Source organism: Mastigoproctus giganteus, chromosome 9 (genome assembly GCF_048544385.1).
Source record: "Mastigoproctus giganteus isolate SK-2022 chromosome 9, ASM4854438v1, whole genome shotgun sequence".
NCBI lineage: Eukaryota > Metazoa > Arthropoda > Arachnida > Uropygi > Thelyphonidae > Mastigoproctus > Mastigoproctus giganteus.
Window position 1 is genome coordinate 75,243,747 of NC_143583.1, and position 23,626 is coordinate 75,267,372.

Consider the following 23,626-nt stretch of genomic DNA (forward strand, 5'->3'; position numbering starts at 1 on the left):
TCTGCAAATGTCACTTCCGTATAAAAAGGGAAGACAGTTTAAAAACAATGACGTCTGAGAACACAACCACCCTTTCTAAACACATGCTAATATGCCATCCACGCCCAGTTTTTATTTTTCATTACTTTGTAATGGACCTTGGAACAAGGAAGGTGCTTGCGTAAAATATGGGAACATTGCACAATCAGGATAAGAATGGCGTACTTCAACCACGTGACATTTAAAACGATTATCAACATCTCGGCGATAACCATAGTAACTGAAGATATCAGTACTCCAATAGTTGGAGTCCTCTGTCTTTTGTTTCTTGACTGCAACAGATTGGTACCGACTTCTCTAATCGAAGCTCCAATCAGAAAAATCTGGTAATACGGTTTCAATATCATTAGAGAAAATTGAGGTGTCTCGTAATAAATTAAAACATCGTTCGCTTTATGGAGGAACAGAAGAGGACGTATAATATTTATGATTATTGGACCATAACGGGATTGTAAAGAGGGTTTGGTTATATTAAACTACGATTAATTAAGTTTTTAGGGGTTCACAAAATTGAAAATATATTTATGCGTTTTATAATACCAGTTAGAGATAAAAGTGGGGGGGGCAAAAAGAGTACTTTAAGAAGTAATGGGGATATTTAGTAGAATAAACTTACAACTCAAAGATAAAAAAGAGATTATTTTAGAGAGAAAGAGATGGGGTTGCCTATAGAGGTATGTAGAGATTTTACAACAAAGTGTTCTTAGAAGTCTGTGACGATAAATACAATAATCGCAGTAAAATCATTTCAGAATGCATATTTAAAGGGTGCTTATAAAATACCGAGAAACAAACATGGAATATTGGAGAAATAAAAATGTAAGCTGTAAATGAAGAGGCTGAGAATAATAAAGATCGTAGAGAATAATAAGTTTAGGGTTTATTGGCGCATTCGCAAATAAGGTCGTCATGCATAATGCAAGGCTAGAATGACACTTTGCGATTCTGTGTAGATTATGCTCTTTTCGATTGAGAGATGGAAAATGTTTTCCAGAGCAAGCTTTATGGCATATAATTCAGTGGTGTAACTACTGCATTCTGTCGGAGGTGATACAGAAATGATAGTGTCATGGAATACCACTGCTGCATCTGATACACTCTCGGACTTCGATCCATCGGTATATATTTTAGCGAAGTCAGGATAACGTTGTAAATGTGCAATGTGCTGTTGTTGTTGTTGTTGTTTTGGTTTTTAGGAGCATTAGCAACTAAGGTCATATTGCTCCAGTGCAATGTGCAGCTGCTGGATGTTAATACCCGTTAAAGAGTGTTTCCCCCATTGGTCAAAATAATTGTCATAACACGGCATGATGACAGACCATGGAGGAACGTGATCTATAGGTTCTTGGTGGACTTTGAGTTGTATATTCCAGTTTTCTGCTAGTTCCATTAACCTAATACCTGCAGGCCTAGTTGCTTGTGGTTTGTTTCTATAAAAGTTCGTGAATTGCAGATCATTAAATATTGACCAATTAGGATGGGTCAACTGGCTTTGGATCTTGGTTTCGTAGTTCAGTAATAACATCTTTCTTCTGATGTGTAGGGGAGCTTCATAGGCTTCTAAATAGAAACTTTGCATTGGAGATGTTCTGAACGCAACTAGAGCTATTCTAAGACCTGAATGTTGAATAGGGTTGAGACGAGATAAAGCATTTTCCCTAGTAGAATCGAAGATAGGCGCGCCATAATCCAGACAAGATCTGATTATGGATCTATATAAGTGACGCAAGGTATAACGATCTGTTCCCCAGGTTGTTGCTGATAAGGCTCTGAGTATATTCATTTATTTTATTTTATTATTTTTTTTTTGATAAACTGTCCGGAGATGTTCAATGTGTTTTTGATAGTTTAATTTGCTGTCAAAAATTAAGCCAAGCAGACGAATACTATTTGCTATTGGAATAGGATGATTATCTAATTGGAGTTCAGGATCAGGATGCATTTTACGTATGGTACAGAAGTGAATGGCAGTAGATTTCTGGCTGGATAGTCTGTAACCGTTTTGGGTTATCCAAATCTGGATCTGATTTATTGATATCTGCAATCGTCTCTCAATATAGTTCATGTTTTGAGAGTGTCAGGAGATTGTGAGATCATCGGCATAAAGATAGGAGTCCACTGTTTTCGGAATGAGTTCAGTTAAGTAATTAATTCTAATTGCGAATAGAGGGGCGCGCTGAGAACGGACCCTTGAGGGATTCCTTCTTCCTGGACAAAGTTTTTAGAGAGAGTTCCTTGATAACGAATTTGAAAGGATCTTTGTTGTAAGAAATTTTGGATGAAATATGGCAAATTTCCTCTCAGGCCAAGAGAATCTTGATCCTATAAATGCCCAAACGCCATGTGGTTCAAAGGCAGACCATAACGAGTTACTCCTTTTTGATAAATGCATTTCTGATGTTTGCTTCGGCTTTAATCATAAGGTTCGATGATGATAGATTTTTTCTGAATCGAAATTGATTGTTATTGATTAAATTTTGGGACTCAAGATACAATGTAAGACGGCGGTGAATCATTTTTTCGAGGGTTTTGCTCAGACAGCTGGTGAGTGAAATTGGTCTGTAGTTATGAGGAACAGAATAGTCTTTACCAGGATTTGGGACAGCCAGAACGTAGGAATGACTCCAGGAGCTTTGGAATATATGTTTAGTGAAGATTCGATTGAAGAATATCATCAGTGATGAGTGCGACTTATGATCTAAATTTTTGAGCATTATATAAAATATCCCATCAGGGCCAGCGGCACTGTTCCTTGTGTTGGTAAGAGCATGCTGCAGTTCAACCATGGTGAATGGTTGACTATATGTTAATGCACATCTGTAAGTGAAATTGTTTGGATTTTTCAGTTATATCTTTAATTTTTTGAAATGATTGGTCATAAGCAGTTGATGGGGACAACTGAGAAAATACAGATCCTAGTGCATTGCGATTTCTGCAGGGGAAGAGAGTTCATGTCCATTCTAGTTAATTAGATTAGTGCAGTAGACGCTGGAGGAATTTTGTCATTTAACAACTTTATCTTATTCCAGATTTTTATTAACTGAGGAAGCGAATTTAATCCAAGATTATTTTTTTTTTTTTTTTGCTTTCCGTCTGATATAACGGACTCTTGCTCTAAGTCGCTTATAATTAATAAGATTGGAAGTGGTTGGATGTTTGTGGAATTGATTCTATACTTTGGTTTTCTCTTTTTTTGCATTGTTGCACTCTTCTTTCCACCAATAATTTAATTTTCGCCTTTTCCTGACTTGGTATTGTAGAATGGTGGCGGTTGCAGCTGTTAGAGTTTGGTTTGTTATATGTTCAGTAACATGGTTGATAGAAGATCACTGTATGATATGGTTGTCGAACGTTTACTGGATTATCTTTTGGTAATGAACAGGAAGTTTGAACTTTGGATATTATTGGGAAATGATCGCTGTTGTGAGGATCTTTAAGAGTTACCCACTCGATACTTGAATAGAGCACTGGAGAGCAAATGGAAAAGTCAATTGTGGAGGTTGATCCGGTAGGAAAATGAACATAGGTAGGCGAGCCAGTATTCAACAATGTTAAATCCTGTCTGTTTATCAGCATTTCAATAAGCTTTCCGCGCTTGTCTAAGCTGGAGGAACCCCATAATAGGTGAGCATTAAAATCCCCTAGTAGACAGAAGGGAACTGTTAGTTGCAACACAAGATCTTCGATTTCCTGAATAGAATATGGACGATTAGGTGAAAGATAAATTGAGACCAATGTAACAGCTTCTAAAGAAGTTTGCAATGGAATGCATCTGGAGCGAACTCTTCAATTCAACAGGTTGGCTACTCCTCCATGAGCACTATTAGTGTCAGATCTATCTTGTCTGAAGATAGTGCAATTTTGGCTGTAGTGGAAACTTTGGGCATCAAGTTGGTTTCTTTTAGGCACATGGCAACAGGATTGAAGCAGTGAATTAGTTCATTGATATCATCGATGTTGCTGCGAAAACCTCTACAATTCCATTGAATGATGTGTTTCATTATTTGGTTTGGTTCGTGGAAGATGTATCTGACTGCTTTTTATAAGCCGATTGTTTATGACGGTCTGGTTTTGATTTTTCTTTTCGAGAAAAAGTGGGACGTCCTGATTCATTGCTATTGTCCATATCATCTTCTGCGTGTATTTCAAGCAGTTCTTCTTGATTGATAGTATCATCTGTATCCATGCTTGTTAGGCATGATTCTTTCGTCTCCAGAGGATACGATCTTTGCAAATTTTCTGCACCTGACAATGCGGAGGTCTCTGAGATGGAATTGTGAGTGGCATATTATTGCTTTGGTCTACTGAATTTGGTTTAGATGGATGCTGGACCAAGAGTACTGATCAAGCCCAGTCTGATATTGATATTTTTGGAGTGATAGATACTTCAGTCTGACATGCCACTGATTCGTGTCTGTGAATTGTAGAAGCATAAGTGCGTTTTGGTATATTAAAGTTGACCTGTTTTTTCGCTTCTTGGTAACAGACTTTATTTTCAATTTTATATTTTTTCCTATCTTCCATAGTTCACAATCTTTGGAGTAAGCTGGATGCTTTTCACTACAATTAGGACACTCTGGTGTTGGAGCCTTGCATTCTGCTTGCGTGTGATTTTTGCAACCGCAGTTCGGACATATAACGTCTTCACGGCATGCTGTATGAGAATGGCCGAATTTTTGACATTATAACATCGAAGCGGATTTGGGATATATGGCCTAATGCGGCAATTCAAGTAGTCTGCTTTGACAGAACCTGATAGATTTGGAGTACTCAAAGTTAAGATTATGTTTCGGGTGGGAGTTAAGTTGCCGTCTTTTCTGATCATGATTCATTTTGCATGAGACACGTTTTGATCTTTTAGCTCCTGAACATTTCTTTCTCAGAAACATTTAATAGATCACATTCGGAGCTCACTACCTTGGAAGAATTCAATGTGTTGTGTGGGGTTACCTGAATCGGTATTCCACTTAAAAAAGTAAGTTGTAGAACTCAGAATTTATTAAGTGAGGTCTCTCCATTAGTAAATCTCCTGATTGAAGACGTGTAACCATTTTTGGTGAACCTGCGGCATTTTCTAGGCATCTCTGGGTGATGAAAGGGGAAAGCTTGCTCACAGGTTGGGATGACAAAGAGGACTATGAGGAAAGCTGGAGATTCCTGCTTCCTAGTGTCCTTTTTAAGTCTCTTTGCAGAGAGAGAAGTCATGGTCGGTGTTATTGTCATGTTAAGAGCTCTTCGGCTCTAAGCGTGGAAATACATCAGTTTCCATTTCGGCTCCTCTTAGCCCTGAGGGATGGATTTTTCCCCAGGTTACCGGCTCCCCCACGTGGAGGCAGGAGCTGTGCCAGTAGTGACCAAGCGTTATTGAAGTTAGTAGCGTGATTAGTATTTGATATAAAGACTAGGAAAAGAAAGGTGGATTTCCTTTTTGGGTGTTTACTTCTGACTTTGCAAGCAAAGAGCCACTTGATGTGAACAAAAGAGGAAAAAATCTCACAAGAAAAGAAATAAAACTATATTGTTTTCAAAGAGCACTCTATAAATCGCACAGAGAAAAACGCATGGCACTCGGGGCCAGGGAGTGCCACTGCTGCACCTGCTCCACCCTTTGACTTCGATCCATCAGTATATATTTTAGCGAAGTCAGGATAATATTGAGTATGAGCAATGTGTTGAATGTTAATATCTGTTTGAGAGTTTTTTGACCATTGGTGATAACAGTATTAATAAGATGGCAGACCATGGAGGGTCGGGATCTATTTAAGTTCTGAAATGACTTTATAGAAGTGTATATTCCAATTTTCTGCTGGTTCCCTTAACCTAATACCAACAGGCTGGGTTGACTGTGGTTTGTTTCTATAAAAAGTAAACTATGGATCATTAAATATTGAACAATTAGGATGGGCCACTTGGCTTTGGATCTTGGTTTGCGCAATTCATAATAACGTCTTTCTCTTGATATTTAGAGGAACTTCAAAGTTCAGCATGCAGACTTTGCACCGGAGATATTCTGAAAGCACTTAGAGCTGACCTAAGAGCTGAATATAAGATTGGGATGAGATAAAGAACTCTCCCTAGAGGAATCGAAAACAGGTGTGCATTAGTCCAGGCGTGATCTGATTATGGGTCTATAAAAATGAAGCAAGGTGTACCGATTTGCTTCCAAGGTTTTTGCTGATAAGGTTCTGAGTATATTCGTTTTTTTTTTTTTGAAAAGATGTTCAATATGCTTTTGATAGTTAGTTTAAATTGCTGTCAGAAATTAAGCCTAGTCGACAAATAGTGTTGCTATTGGAAGAGGACGGTTATCAAAGTAGAATTCGGGTTCAGGATGCATTTTACGTCTTGTGCAGATTTGAATGGCAATAGATTTCTGACTGGACAGTCTATAATCATTTTGTCTCATCCGTATCTGGATGAAATGTATTGATACTTGCAATTGTCGTTCAATGTAGTTCATGTTTTGGGAATGACGGGAAATTGTGAGATCATCGGCGTAAAGGTATGAATCCGCTGTTTTCGGAATTAGTTCAATTATATGATTCATTCTAATTGAAAACAGAGTGGCACTGAGAAAAGACCCTTGTGGAATTCCTTCTTCGTAGACAAAAGTTTAAGATAGAGTTTGCTGATAACGAATTTGAAAGGATCTTTGTTGAAGGAAATTTTGTTTGAAATATGGTAAATGGCCTCTCAGGCCAAGAGAATGTAGATCCTTTAAGATGCCGAAACGCATTTGGTGTCAAAAACTTTCTGAATGTCAAGAAGACAGCAATCAGATGTTGATTTTTGATTAATGCATTTCTGGTGTTTGCTTCGGTTTTAATCATGAGATCTAACAATGATCGATTTTGTCGGAATCCAAATTTATTATTGTTAATCAAGTTTTGAGACTCAAGGTACCAAGTAAGAGGACGCTGTATTATTTTCTAAAGGGTTTCGCTCCCACAGCTGCTAAGAGATATCGACCGGTAGGTGTGAGGAAAAGAATGGTCTTTACTGGGTTTTGGGATTGCCAGTACATGTGCATGAGGAAACAAGGATAAGTATCCTTCAGAGAAGATTCGATTACCTTCACTTCAACATTATTACCTTCACTGTTAGTCAGCAGTGAAGGTAATAATTTTTGATCTAAATTTTGGAGCATTACATAGCATCTCATAATATCTCATTACAAATTATATGATATATTACAAAGTATCATAGCATTACATAACCAGGGCCAGCAGCACTGTTCCTTGAGTTGGCAAGAGATTGATGCAGTTCAAAGATGGTAAATGGTTGATTGGTTGATCATAAGGCAGAACACATGTGTCAGTGAAATTCGGTTTCAATTTCTCAGTTATATCTTTAATTTTTTGAAATGATTGGTCATGAGCAGTCGAGGAGGACAACTGAGAAAATGCGGTTCCTAGTGCAGTTGGGTAGAGAGCTCCTGTCCATTCCAGTTAAGCAGTGGAGTAGATACCGGAGGAAATGTTTGAGTGCTTTTTTTTTTTTTTTTTTTCAGTTCAGTCTAATATCAGTATTTTTATTAATTGAAGAAGCGAATTTAATCCAAGATTCTTTTTTCGCTTTCTGTCTGATTTAACGGAATCTTGCTCCAAGTTGATTATAATTAATAAGATTGGAAGCATGGAACGGAATAAGTTCCATGCTTTGCTTTTTTCTTTTTTGCATCGTTGCAATCTTCCATGGTTCCATCAACCACTTCCATGGTTGATGGAAGTGGACTGGATGATATGGTAGTTGCCAAACGAGATGCGCCTGCTGTATTTTCTCCAGTTAGCCTTTGAAAATTTCCATTTTACTGGATTATATGTTGGTAAGAAATAGGATGTTTGAATTTTACATATTATCGGGTTGTGGTAACTGCTGTGAGGATCATTAAGAGTTACCCAATCAATACTTGGATAAAGGATTGGAGAACAAATGGAGAGGTCTATTGCAGAGGTTGATCTGGTAGGAAAATGGACGTAGGGAAGAGAGCCAGTGTTCAATAGCATTAAATTCCCTCTGCCGATCAACATTTCAATAAGTTTTCCACGCCTGTCCCAGGTGGGCGAACCCCATAATTGGTGATGAGCATTAAAGTCACCTAGAAAACAGAATGGAGGTGATAATTGCAAGTCAAGATCTTCGATTTCCTGAATAGTATATGGACGATTAGATGGAAGATAAACTGAGACCAAAGTAACAGTAATACCAATTACTATACGTATGGCAACAGCTTCTAAGGAGATTTGCAGTGTAATGCGTCTGGAGGGGAACAGTATCTTGAGTCCAACAGTATGGCTTCTCCTCTGTGTAACAGTATGTCCAACGGTATGGCTTCTCCTCTATTAGTGTCCGATTTAGTCTTGAAAACAGTGAACTAGATAAATAAAGACCTGAATTTAAAATAGGATTATATTAAAAAAATGACATTTACAATGGCGTTTCTATTACAAACATATGACGAACTGTTAAAAGACTGAGCAGCCAGATAAAGAACAAAAGTGTCATTGATGATTTACAGCTCACATTATATGTATCAGATAAATAATGTAAGCAAGGCCCCATCTGACATAACAACGAATCACATATCACCGTTCAATCTGTATGCCCGACACGATACTTGCTTCAAAACGATTGTCAGTGACACGCGGCTAAAAAAAAAACTCTTCACGCAACACTAGCACGATAAGTACTGGCCTACATACACAGAGTCTGCTCAGTAGCGATCAAGGAGAACGCCTCTAGCGGCAGTTATGAAAAATTCGCGGGGTAAATATAAAATCTTGCACCAGTCCGCGAATTAAATCATCACTCATGTATATAAAACTATAGTAAGTGCTATTGTATCTCAGCTGCATATGGAATTGCATATGCAGAAGAAATTTAAGAAATGGGAATCCATACGCGAATGAAGTAGAGGAAGACCAAGAAGAAGATGGAAAGGTAAGCTATCCTTATCCGTTTCCTTAATAGTAGGATGCTGTGATATATTTCAATTAATAAACGTGACTGTTAAATATAAAATATCTAAATTTTATATAAAACAATGCAGAAAGAATTCTTGTAAACTAGGATGCAGATTTTTATTTTTTGTAAATACTAATAAAAGAAAACATCAGACTCGACCTTACTTTATACAAGGGTAATTTAAAAACCAAACCACAACCAAGATGGAAATCTGTAGTAGCAGAACCCATCAATTAGACTACACTTATTAAAAGGGAAAACAAAAGGCAAACATAAAATTAAAATGAATATATTAAATTAAATCAAGCTATTGTGGATCAAATGACTTTACTGAGTTTTGGAAACATTTGCAAATAAGAAGAAATGAAGATATAAATTTCCATAATAATGCCTGTTAAGCATGGACAGGAATTCTTCAAAGTTTCTATTGAGATAAACAGGAAAAAAAGATGGTGTCTCTTTCTCATTAATTTTCCGATGATTTCTTAAATATCTGAAGGCAAAATAATAGGTATGATTTCTCTACATAGTGTTTTTTTGAAGTAAGTTTTGTTATTTTGCTTTAGTAAGATTCTGTTGTATGCCATCACGAGTAGTGCGCGAGCTCCATAAAGAAATTAAGCGCTGGAATTATCGAAATGGTAATCATCAACTCGCAGTTTCAGATTCGTAACAATCATGCAATGGCCAATTTATTGCAAGGTCTGCACACCAGTATATGCAAGTGATCATCAAATAATCAATTAATCGCACTAATTTGCGATATTGTCAACCAAGGCGATTATTTTATTAAAATGTGACAAATTATCTAATCAGCCTAAATCTTTCTCTACATCTCAACTAATTTTTCTATTTGCTGGAAAGATGGTTTATCTTTCCTTGTGTTAAATATCCAAATTTCTTATACGTGTTTCTCAATTGAGCGAAATTAATAAAAAGGAACCATTAATTCCAACTTGTTTGTCCATCCCAAGAAACAAAAAGGAATTTTCTGTTAACTATTGCGGAAGATAAACTTTGCGTACAGCAGATGAAGGGAAAGTTTGGTTGCTATAGTAACTAAATGGAAACAGGATGGGCGTGGTGTAGCTGCTAAGAGAAAATTCCATTTTAAAGGGCAGTGCTTTTACATCTCAAAAAAGAAAATTAGTAAGTAGGAAAAAAAGATGGGGAAAAAATTAGCTCTGTCACCTTATGACAGTAATTTTGATGGATATTCTGTTAAAAGAAAGACAGCTAACTGTGGACTCATTTAAATCAAATATTTGACTGTTTCCATCACTGGGATCCAGCAATAGAAACGATAATGAAAATATCGAGCAATAAACGTAATATCCAGATTCCTCAAAATGCATTTGCTGTAGGGTAGACAGAGGTTGATCCCTAATCTATTTATGCTATGTTCAAACTGTTGAAAAAGCGCTTTTTTATAAATTCCTAGAAGTTTAAGATGAATTCAAATGAGTACTCACTAAATATTTGTGAGACAAAAATCTCAGGGCTTTCCACATTAGTCGAAGATCTTTTTAAATTAATCAAAGATCTTTTTATATTAATCGAAGATCTTTCCACATTATTGATTAACAGAACTTGTGGACAACATATTAATTCAGCCATCTCGACTAAACAGAGAATTAATCAAGGATTCCATGTCTTGTGCAAGGTCCTTTATGCAAGTTTAGTCTTTTATTCACGATAAACTTACAACTGACATACAAGTATAAGTATATGCTGAGGAGCATGTCCACTTCTAGACAACTCACGCACAGATCAAAACAGGTAGACTATAGTCAAGTTTTCAATTTAGGAAGTAAAAATAATTTATCCAAATCCACCAAATTTTGTCTGTCTTTTGGACATTCTGGTGCAACGTAATTTAACTTAGTTCATATTTTGTTCAACTTAAACTTAATTTAAGTTCTAACTTTGCATAACGTGGTGATTAAAAAAGCAGCAATGACCAGTAATAATATCACCAACGCTGGATGATTATAAACGAATTATTATTTAGCATCTTGAGAACCACGTCTAACTGCCCATCTTCGTGAAGTTTACTGCCTTTTTTCCCCATTCACGTAAAGTTTACTTCCCTTTTTTTCCATTCGCGTGAAGTTAATTCGACCTCGATACCATTGAATGCATTTTATCTGTCCAATAAAGCAACAGTCATTAAAAAAATAACGTATAACCGGTGATCGTAAAATCGAGGTTTCACTGTATTAATAAACGAAAACGGGTAGCCACGCTTAGCCGAAATATTTTACCCTTTGAGAAAGCGTTGCCAGTTCGCCAATGCACCGGATATAAACATGCTGACGACTTCCCCTTGCATGTCTTCAAATCAATCGTTAAAAGTAGCTATGGTAACTTGAATCCTAAACGGTACACAGTTAAGTGGCAAAACTCGGTAGCTCCAGGGTGCGCATTCTTAGGTAAGTGCAAATTTCACATAATTTTGTTGTTGTTGTTGTTTCAAATCGCTGTTGGGTTATTGTTTTCAGAAATGTCCTCTACGAAGTTTTCATTTGCATGTCGGCAACCGATCTTAAATATAAAAGCAAACTTAAAAGTATGGTGGCAGTACGTTGTTTACCATTTTGTTTCCTGTTGCTTCAATCGCGTTTGTTGTGGGTCCTGTGGGTGACACACATTACACTGTAACTGGTACGCACCTCGCTCACGACAGGTTTCATGTTTCTTCTTGCGAAAATAACTGAAATGCAACTTAAATGAGAGAAAACTGTTAAAAGTGGCTCGGTTTCAAGCCAACTAAGAAAATGAGGCACGGATACATCGTAAAGTTTCTAATTCTGTTACAAGTAGCCAATTAACGCAGTAATGCTTTTCATCGGATATTCCTCTGAGTTCATGAGCTGAGTTGAAAATACAACACTTGTGATTATTTCAGCAATGAATTTCAATAAGATTCATTGCGACCCTTTTTTTTTGTCTACGCGTACCATGAAGATAAAAATAATTTTCAGTAGGATGTCGATTATCAGAACTGTCAGTTGTTTGAATCATTGAAGAAATTACACATCTTCCAGTTCCCTCATCAGTGTATTTTACATCGATTAAAATACTGGCATTTTAGCAATAACCCTAATTGAACTCACTGCTAATGAGAAGGATGGAATATACCACTTTGAATCCGGATTTCTCGGGAACCCTTACAAGATGAGTCAGTTGCATCAGCAGTGGAACCTTGCCAATGTTTAGCAACATTAAATCCTCTAATCTACCGATCACGAGTCTGTTTCTCTACAATTATCTCCTCACTTCGAAGCTGTATATGTCAGCAGTGATGGGGTAGGAACTCGAGAGGCTGGACAAAAAGGATTTGTGAGGGCCCTCCCTTAGGACGAGAGCTAGATTTAAAAAAATTTAAGCTATTTAAAATTTTTACTTGCCCTAAACAAGGTCTCGCCAAAACCAGGTGATGTAACTGATTTCGGTGACCTAATAAAATTTGGTTACTCTCTCAAAAAAGCATAAAGAAAATGATACTTGGTCATCGTCGGATAAATGTGAGTGAGTGTAGTCATCTGACTAAGTAGACTAACTGAGAGTGACTAAAAGCAATAAAATATAAAACACGTTCGTGTCTATAACGTGGACAGCGGGATAAAATATGTCTTATGGTTAAAAAGGTGTTGCTATGATCACGCATAGGGGAGTCATCTGCCCGCAGTAGGAATGAATGCGTTAGATGACTGTGTCCTTGCGAATGATTGCGCAATTTCGCAAGCTAAGGATACGTCTCCTATAACAAAAGCATGTTGGCCCAGTTCAATTCCATTGTAAGAATTTAAAAGTGCCATTATATTTGTTAGGTCCGTCTGATGCCTTCCGAAGGGGTGAGGATTTATTTTCTCAGTCCAGGATTCGTCCTTTTTTTTTTTTTTTTTTTTTTTGAAAAGAAAGGACGCTGTCTTCAATCCACTTACCTGAGAATATTTCAAGGACTGAGTCATCCGGTATCTTCTTTACTTTGACATTCATTTTTTATTGAGTTGCTGGTGGCACTTCTAGTTTGTTTTTTTCTGCCGAGAGCTTTTGTGTCTCTTAATTCCTTTCACCGCTGGCATGCAGGGTGTTCTCCTTGGACGCTGATGCAAATAGGCTTCGTTAGTGAACATTCCGTGATTTCATGGTCCTCTGCATCAAGGGCACCACGATAGACCATTTGTGAGTGTCCATATTTTTAACACTTGAAGCATCTTAGTTCATTTGGTAAATATGGCCTTGCTGGGCATAAGGTATGTTCGTGTCAGATGGCACCTGGGATTTCTCCCATCTCCGCTGGCAGTGCAGCTGTGATGGAATTAGGAGGCGTCGGCGAGTTGAAGTTGCTACCAGAATTTTATATCCCAGTGCATGAATATTCTCTTTACAGCCATCACTCCTTTCGGTTTCAATTCAGAACAGATTTCATCATCTGAGACTTCCATAAGATCCCATTCGGAGATCACACCACGAGATGAATTTATGGTTTTGTGAGGGGTAACGGTAATTTTATTTATTTATTACAGATGGCGGTCCCAGTCAGCTTTTTCCTGGTAATCCCACAACCTATCGCAGTACTGCACAGGTAATTTCTAACCTAACATATACTACCACTAGTTGATTATCATTCAAGGCAGATGGAAACGGCCAGGGATCGTCTTCCAGAGTACGGATAATACCAAAACAGCATTAATCGTCTGACAGCGTGCTGATAACTTAATACACAGCATCAACATAACACCCCCATTTGGAGGATATTCAATTCATTAGTTCATATATCAATGAAACAGCTCTGTCGCACTAAAGCTGATCATGAGTCTGCTAGTCTTGATTAGAGGATGTCTTTCGGTCACGAGGAAATATTTAACTGCTTCACTTCCCCACAGAAAGTCGACTTTGCATTCGCTACATAAAATCACAATCAGGATAAGTCAAGAACTTTGTTCCCACAACAACATATACAGCTGATATACCCATCAAATAGCAATGGTGAAGCTGTAATCAAGGACAGCACTGCTCAGGAAATGGAACTCAATCCATATACAAGTCCATGCCGTAATGTAATTGCTCTTCCCAAATAGAGGTGGCTCCAAGAAACTGTTCAGAATGCTTATAATTTTTGGTTTCAATTAAAAGGTCACCAGAATGTAGCTGCTGCTTTACTGATTTCGGAGATCCAGCCAAGCCCCTTCTATACGGAGAAGGTTGACATCATTGCTATGGGCTTTTCGCTATTTGAGTGGATTATAAGGAAGCGTGGGTGGTGTAGGTCCTGATATCTCTTAAGTTCCGGGTCTTTTTTTTTGATGCAGTAGCATTATCGTAAACGTCATTGTTTTCTGGTAGGGACCTTGTTGAGGTCCAGAAGAAATTTTGCATTATCAGAATTCATGACTGTTTTTGTTTTGGTTCAGTTCCCGGGTTTCCCACCCACCACGGAGTCCAAATCAGACACTCACTACGCGGCAAACAATCCTCTCGGGAGTGGGACAACGGGGCTACCAAGACAGTATACCGCACAACAACCCTGAATCTTGTCCCTCGGACCATGAGGGTAAGTGCATGGCATTAAAACGATTGATCCTTGCAGACGAAACCACTAGTTGATTGATTTTGGTCTGGCCATACAGGACCACCTTTTTGTCGAAACATGTGCCAAAGTGGTGTGTTTGAAGCCAGCCCTCTCCACCACGAGGATCGCCCTTTCCAAGTTTCCAAGGGTCCCAGCGCGCGGCAAACAACCCAGATTTCACTGATGTTAGCCTGGAACCAAGGCTGTGGGCGTTGGATCCCAGTAATGCTAACCTGGAGGACAAGCAGTGTCAGCGTCACTGGGAAGTCCCCTCACCGCGTACAGGTGTCCACATCGAGGAGAAACAAAGCGATAAAACAGCAAAGAGATGTTTATATTTTCATTGATAACAACCATGATTTTGATCGAAATTAGAAACACAACATTGGAAAAGCAGATTGTTTCACATTAGCGCTGAGGCACCTAAGGCCAAGAGAAGCCTCAACATGATCTCTATAAACTGTATGCATTTTATCGTTTGGATTGTTGTGTTAATGAAAAAGTAAAATTTCCGGAAGATAAATTTATGTTGGTTAAGCAACTAGACTACCGGGCCAAAAAAAAAATCCCTATTTATTCCGTTTTTAATTCTGTGACACATTTCTTTTCACATTTCTGTGAGTTCATTTCTTAGCTTAACGAAGCTAAGAAATGAGTAGCGTTTTAGATTTCTAATGTATAGCGTTTTAGATTTCTTTAAGATTAATTATTATGGCCGTTGGTCAAAAGTATCCGACGCAGTGCTCGGCCACGTGATTGATTAAGGTGATTTATCGAAATTTCAACGCAATACACGAAAGAGGATGCCATAAATGTCATTCAACAAATATCAGGAAGTTGAATGAAAGAAACATTAGTCAGCGCACTTTTCGTCCCATTCAAAAGGCAGTAGCGTACATTGAATATTGCGTAGATGTTTTCGTATAAATGCGAAATTTATTCTACAGCTGTTACAAAATAAACAAGCCTTCATAAAGATGGGCTTGATGCTGGAGGGAAAGAATAATGCTGGTCTGATGCTTTGATAACGGAAGTTACGTTGGCATCTATCAGTGAAATTTCGCAGTCTGTGAGATCAGACATTTCTATTTCCACTCTGTAACTGCGCAACTCTGATTGACGATCGTAATACGTACCGAAGACGGCTGCGTGTGTGATGTATAAATGTTTTTTACCTCTCTTTTATTTTAATTTAATTATTTACTTAGGCTGATGTACTTTATATTCAGTTCATTACAATCCTACTTTTAGGCATTCTGATTAGTGAACGAATCTACGCCAAAGCGTTTCCCACGAACACCCTAAACCCAGGGGTTTAGGGCGTTCATGGGAAATGTGCACTGATCCATCTTCAGAACAATAAAGAGAGAGAGTATCTATTTATTTAATCATCTTAAGATTTTATTAGTATACCTTTTTTTTTTTTTTTTTTTGATTTGGTAGTTGTTGGCGCATCGGTTTCTGTGGCCATATTGCACCTCCCAAGGTTTTTGCAGTACTTTGATCCAAGCCCGAGGCGGGAATCGAACCCGCGACCTTTGGGTTGCCGGGCAGGTACTTTACCCACTCGGCTAGCCCGGTCGGCATTAGTATAACTATTGTGATGTAGAACATTTAGCCAGCATTTTTAGAACACCAGAGCGATATTTATAGCGTGTGCGTGTGGGTTGTTGCTGTTTGGTTTTAGGCGCATCAGCGACTGTTACCACATAGCGCTATACACGGCCCTACCATTAATATCCGAACACCCCTCCATGGATGGGGAAACAGGTCCTATGCATGCAACACGTCACAGAACCTGCTATAAATACGCACACTGGGCTTCGAACAGACAATTGCGAAAGTGGGTATACAAGATGACTCGTTCAACAAAATTACCTCAATAGTTCAACAGAAGTGATCACCTCAACAAATGCTAGATGCCGATTACCATGGTGTAAGGAGCGCGAATCCTGGACTTCAGAGCAGTGGAAAACAGTCCTATGGACAGACGAGTCGAGGTTCACACTCTACCAGTCTGATGGCCGTTTCCTGGGTGTGGTGAATGCCAGGGGAACAGTTTCTTCCTGATTGTATCTTCCCAACAATGAAATTTGGTGGAGGCAGTGTCATGGTATGAGGCTGTTTTTCATGGTTTGTCTTGGGCCCATTAGTCATTATCGACAAAATCATGAATGCTGTGCAATACCAGGATTTCCTGGACAATTATGCACTTCCAACATTATGGCAATACTTCGAGGAAGACCATACCTGTATCAGCAAGACAACGCGCCATGCCATACTGCTCGGGTCGTAACAGAGTGGTTTGAGGACATGGGTGTGGAAGAGTTGGATTGGCCAGCTCAGAGTTATGATCTGAACCCTATCGGGCATCTTTGGGATGTATTAGGTCGTCGGGTATGCATGTGGAGATCGCCTAAAGAACAAGGCCGAACTGGTGGCTGCGTTAAAGGCCGTGTGTAGGAACATGTCACCTGACATTTATAAATAGCTTGTTGAGAGTATGCCGCGAAGATTGAATGCCCACAATAAAAGCAAAAGGTTTCAGCACAAAATATTAAATGACACAATAAAAGCTATTTTTTTGTCTAAAGGCAGGTGTCTGGATATTAATGGTAGAGCAGTGTATGTGTTATGTTCGTAAATTGCGTGTATTCTGTGCTCGCTTTACCTGCTTGTTGGAAGGAAAACCTGACTTGTGTCAGTTTTTTATGTGTTACTGTGTTTACTCTCTCACTTACTAATTAAGTTCTTTTCACTTGGTCGGTGCAAGCAAGAAATCACTATGAATCCAAATCCCGACTTGCTGGGAGAAAAGTCCACGCTGTCTTCTCCTCAAACTAATTCAGCCACACTGTGAAAAAAGCCCTCAAGTCATTGACGGGATTTGAACCCGAACCTTTTCTAGCCTGTAGGTTGGGGTTTATATCCACTGTGCTACCGCAAAGCATATAAAGAAATGTGTGTAATGCATTGTATTCTTTAGTGGATTTGCGTTTTCTGGACGATAAGCATGTGTTTCTCGTTCAGAAAACACAATTTATATAATTTTATGGACAATATGTAATACTACAATGGCTAAATGGTGCAAGGAAGTGAACTTTTCTCCATTCGGTATAAAAATCAATAAATAATTAAAATCGCCAATCACTCATACTTTCCCCAAACTATCCGATCTAATTATTATTAATAATTAAATTTAATTATTTGTGTACCATAGTTCTCGCCTCTTCTACCAGAGAGAATATACCTTTATCACTTATTTTACTGATCAACTGAACATTATTAAGGAAATATCTAAGATAAAGAAGCTTGCATTTTTTTTTATAAATTAGTTACCCGCCCTAAGGCTGGGTTGGCTGGATGATTGATAATATTCATCAGTTCAGCTTTATTTAACTTTTGGTATAAATAGGAATTGGACAAACTTGTGGTAAACCTAGTAGTCCTCCATAGCAAATGCTCCGTGACAATATATTGGTTTTATCACTTGTTAATCGTTTGGAGAAGTCTGGGTTCCAGTCTCATCATAAAGTATATGAATTTGTAGTCTTCAATCGAGGCTGTAGTTAGCTGATTTCGGCTGGAAGGAGAAAGGTTTTTTCCTCTTAATTTATTCCAGATTTTTTAGCCCTGATAACATGCCAATCAGCCTGTGAATACACGCATTCTGCAAACATGGTACGCAGTACCCGTGCCTTTGGAAGAGTGCGTAATTAGGGGGATTGAGGACGTTACTGAAATTCGGATCAATATACATCCCATGCGCGAATATTTATTTGTAAATTTGTTTCTTTAGAAAACATTTATAAAACATTTGTATATGCCTTACAAATCTATGATCTTTAAAGCGTATACAAATACAATACATGATTTATAAAGCATATATGCAAATTTATCATTTAAATCATGGAATGGCAGCGCCACCGAACAGCCAGCCACCCAGGTTTCGACGAACACCCGGTAGAAAGCAAAACAGTTTTGTTTTGGTTTGTAGTTTATTTGCGTATCAGCAACAGAGACTAAAATGCGCAAACAACGGTAAAAGAACAGAAAACAGTGATAAATATGGAAATGGTAAAATTACGATAAAACATTAGAGTAACCAATGAAATTAGTCACTAAGTCAAAAAGTGTTATAAACTATATACAAATGAAAAACACATCATAAACATATAAACGATATATAAATATAAAAACTATATGCAATAAAGGAGTATACTTAAGTCCAGTTAAATAAGTTAATTCGTTTTAAAGAGTTGAAAACACCTGACACGTGGACAGTGATTGAGAGTATCTGGCTGAGTGTACAGGACTCAGTCAAGTGTCCAAGTAATTCGTGGACACTCTGTTAAAATATGTCCAAATTGTGTCCACAAAATATGTCCACAAAGAATATGTAAGATTATTGTGTCCTATTGCTGTGGACTGTATGGGGACCAGCAGGCTGTGACTCTTCTATTGGAGTGGGGTTTAATGGCGCAAGGACTACTATGGCCAAATTGTGCTTGTTACTTTGGTCTAGAAGTGACTGTAAACGTTGATCATTTTCAGGTAAGTAAAGGGTTCTGAGAAATTGCTATCATCTCCAAGTATATGGGTTAGTTGCAGAGGTTTTTGTAAGTTAAGTTGTGATTTGAAACATGCAATTCTAGCTGATGTGCACAATTAATGAGAATATGCTTAACGGTACGTAGGGAGCTGCAGCGTAAGCAAAGTGGGCGATCTTCTCCTAACAGTAAAAAGAAGTGCGTTAGATGTGCATGGCCAATTCGTGCCCTTGCCAGCACGACCTCTTCATGCCTGTTTAATCTGAAACTGGATCTCCACAATTGTGGATTCTATTTTATCTCATGCTATACACTATTGTGTTTGGCGTTGTGTGAGGGCCAGGGAGTGTGAGATTACTCATTTTCACGCGGTTTTGTTCCAGCATGTCTGAACTTTTAGCTGTGTCAGCGTATTCTTCGACATACACTTTCCGGACATTTACCAGCAGTTTGTCGCAACTTGGTCGGTTGTACGGTGGCACTGTCATTCCGCAAATAAAATGATTAATCGGTGTATTTCAGTTCACGTATTTCACTGCAGTATTTACAGGTGTACAAACAAATATAACGAGGCGTGAGTGGGAAAAGAGCTCTGACGCACTTCCTTTTCAAATCGAGAACGTTGCGTGCAATATTTTCTTCAACCGTCAATAGTTTTGCATACGCGGAAAGCGCACACGCACGCTAAGCCATTTCAGACTGCAGCAGCCAGCTAGAATTTAAGTATACATTTACACTAACGGATATAATCTTCCTTACAAGACAAGGTGAGCTTTTCGTGTTAAGAGAAATACGACCAATGAGTTAAAGGCTTCCAATCTACTGTAGATATTTTGCTGTTTTGTTTTTCAGCCAAAGCAATTAAGGCTGCGAGATATAAATGTATAATGTCTGAAAATTGTGTGCATCCTCTCCTTGGTTGGTACGATTTGCTGGAGGTAAATTTCAGGTTTAAGTTGAAAGCCATGCAGCCACCATCCGAGAGAGGCTTGGTAGAATCGCCGTCCTCCCCACATCGGGTGGAAAAGACTCGACGATGACGTAAGGAATTTGTTTGGGTCATTTCACAACATGGCTAAGTTATTCGGTCTGAGGTAAGGGTAGCATGATTTTTTCTCCCGGAAACTCGGGTTTTTTGTCCAACCACAGAACACACGCAGTTTACAGACAATATAAAAGGAGCAACCCGGCCTTAGTTGCTAATTCTCCTAAAACCCCACTACAACAACATCTCATGCGATCTATATTCCTTGATGGTGACTTGCTGTTTAGGGGAACTCACTGTAAATGTAACTTTTTTAAAAAATATATTAATATTTGTTTCTAAAGATTAATAAACTGGTTATTACTATTCCTATTAGCAAAGCCGGTTGGAATCTATGAGAGACATCAGATATAATTTAAACTGTATTTTGTAAAATGAAGAAATACCCAAATGCTAACTTTGGAATCAAACCAAAGGTCCTGTCATTCCAGATCAAACCAAACATGTTCAGATTCTCTAACTTGCTGAAGGGAGATTCAACAGATATTTCGTGACAGAAGTTTATAAATCTTCTAAGAAGCATCGGAAGGAAATTAAATTAATCAATGGGAAATATGCACGAACAGTTGAAGTTCGAAATACCTTCATTTACTCGTGGATGGATATTTTGAGTTTGAAATGCAGTAATTGACATGTTCTATATCAATAATAGGATCTACCTAGGACTGTAGCGATTCCATGTTGACAATCTTTAATTCTAATTCTAATTAAAGATCGTTAAAATGGCTGACAGTCTTTTTTTGAAAGTGGTGCAGGAAAAGTCAGAATTCGAAAAATTGGATTCATGAAATTCAGCAGTTCATATAATTTCAAATTATGTATAACATTTCAGACCATTCACTTGTCTAAACTTTCGGGTCCTCCACTAGAAATAATGGAAATCTAGTCTTTGGGATAATCTGCCTCTCTAATCTAATTCTTTGCCCATTCCAGTTGGGGTGCCGAAGGATTCGTCATGTGATTAGAGGGTTGGGGTGCAAGGATTTATTGTGATTAGAGAACTCTTGCTGTATGATGAGAGACCAGTATGGAACAGGATGAGATTTATAGCGATTTGGCCTTTCCTATTGTCGGACAGTTGTCTCTGTTCAAATGTATAATTCTCTTTCCTTTATGCAAACTTTTGCTGTGTTCAGAGGCTTTCTTTAAATTTATTTCACTTTAAGGAAATACGTTTCTGAGTAACTATAAGGTTGCTAATTACTATTAGACTTTCTGAATTTACTGTACTAGGCGGTTCCGGTCAAACTTCAGCAATCCAGCCATATATTTACAATAACATACAATAATATCAATTGTCAAGTCACAGAGCAAAGCACAGGAATAAATTGAGTAGTTCCAATACATCTAAGGAGTTCCTTCCCGAAGGCCAATCGCAGATTCTTCCTGAAGAGTAGTCTGAGCAGATCCTTTATAAAGCATCAAATTCGAACATATTTGACCACTAGTGGCACAATGACCATTTTAAAGGAAGATGCACCAGATTAGGCCCAAGAATCTCAATCTTTATCACGCAATCCACTGTCTCAGAATTCTTGGCACTACTTTGCAATCGAATATAGAAATACACAGCTGAAGCAGTCAAATTGACCCGCGACTACGAACCAAACCAGCAAAGAGACCTGAGATAACCTGGCACCATGAACCAAGTCGACACAGAATCGCCACCCAGAGACATCAGATGATTTGGCACCAAGAACCAGAACAACGCAGAGACTCCATTCGGTATCTACTTCTGCATCCAGCAAAACGGGTAAAATTACTTTAAAATAGATGCAGTTTATAAATAGAATACGCTTACTGACGCCTCATAGCCTTAGCGCAAAATACAAACAAAACAATGACTCAATATTACTGAATAATCATAATTTTTTTTTCTTTAGCTGTATTACACTAATATCGTTAACTGTCGTTTAATTATTTTTATTCATTTATTTAACAGGAACGATCAGGACCCAGAATGCGGCAAAGAAAATTGATGTACTTGAAGGGCATTAGCATTCTGCTGTTCTTGTGTTATGCTGTGTATCTGCTGGGGGAGTATGACAACGATTTGGACAATGAAGAAGACTGGAAGTGGATGCTTTTGCAAAAGAATATCTCTCAGTATGTGAATCATAAAACGAACGGCATAATAAAATCCCCTAAAGTGTCTTGTAAAATAGCTAAACCCTATTTGTTGATTGCTGTTTGTTCACATCCTTCCCATTTTGAATTACGCAGAGCCATTCGTCAAACGTGGCTTCGAGACACCGAAAAATTTAAAGATGTGCTTGTGTTTTTCATTCTTGGGCAATCGGGAAACGAGATGATGGAGTTAACAGTTGCTGAAGAGAGCCGAAATCATTCGGATATCATACAATACAACTTGATGGACTCATACAGGAATTTAACTCTGAAGACTACATGGTTGCTAAAATGGATTAGCACATTTTGTTTAAATGTGAAATACGTTATGAAGAGTGATGATGATAATTTCGTTAATATTCCCAATTTAAGAACTCTTCTACTGAAGGAAAATAGGCAAGATGTGTTAATTGGGAAAATATTTTCCTACAGCAGACCATTTAGAGGCAGAACTTCAAAGTGGTATATGCCCAAAGAAGTTTTTCCCAATTGGTTTTATCCAGACTACTTGGCTGGCTCATCGTACATAATGCCAGGCAGCGTTATTCCCCAACTATACGCCACTGCCTTAAACACTTCGTTTATTTTCGTGGAAGATGTTTTTATAACTGGAATTTGCGCTGAAAAACTGAAACTGAAACTTCTGCACAATCGTCATTTTCATTTCTTTAAACAGAAGTCTGATCCGTGCACTTTTCAATCACTCATTACAGCACACAGAATGACACCATACGAACTTGAGACGATATGGACACAATTACAAGATCCTCATCTACCTTGCAACCGATAAGAATTATGTTTTGAATCTTTACGTCTCTAAAATAGCAACTGCTGTGATAGTTGCTTCACACCGGGTATTGGCTTCGATTACCAGTTACCAACCGAAGACAAGATTATTTTTCATCGAGGGTGGAAGCCAAAACCTTCGGTATTTGCACAGTTTTCATTCCAATTTTTGTCCGTAATGACAGTAGAACGTACAGAGTTTACCGATACCATCTGTTGTTTTCCCTTAGCCTAAATGACTTCGCCCTTATTGTAAATGACCAACCATTCGCATCCATCACATGATGGAATCCTTTGCATTATGTCCATGTAGGTTGCACATTTCAGTAATTAACAGTACAGGAGTCAGGGATGAAGCGAGTACAGTATGGTACAGAAATTAAAAATATTAATAATAATTTCGTTTTCCCAATTCCAAACTAGTGACTTATTGAGGGGTAATCACCAGAAAGATAAAATCTAGCCTCCATGTCTTTTGCAACTACACCGCTGGACAAAATTAACAACAAAATGATTTTTCATGAATATTTTATTGTG

The 23,626-nt window shown here is 38.1% G+C and overlaps 1 protein-coding gene across 1 annotated transcript; it reads left to right on the forward strand.

The window, feature by feature from the left end:
* The first annotated feature begins 19,057 nt into the window (after positions 1-19,057).
* Positions 19,058-23,093, forward strand: LOC150080462 (beta-1,3-galactosyltransferase 1-like). Its single transcript, XM_090380698.1, has 2 exons — positions 19,058-19,135; positions 22,119-23,093. Exons 1-2 carry the CDS (start codon positions 19,058-19,060, stop codon positions 23,091-23,093), a joined length of 1,053 nt encoding a protein of 350 aa, XP_090236824.1.
* Positions 23,094-23,626: the final 533 nt, after the last annotated feature.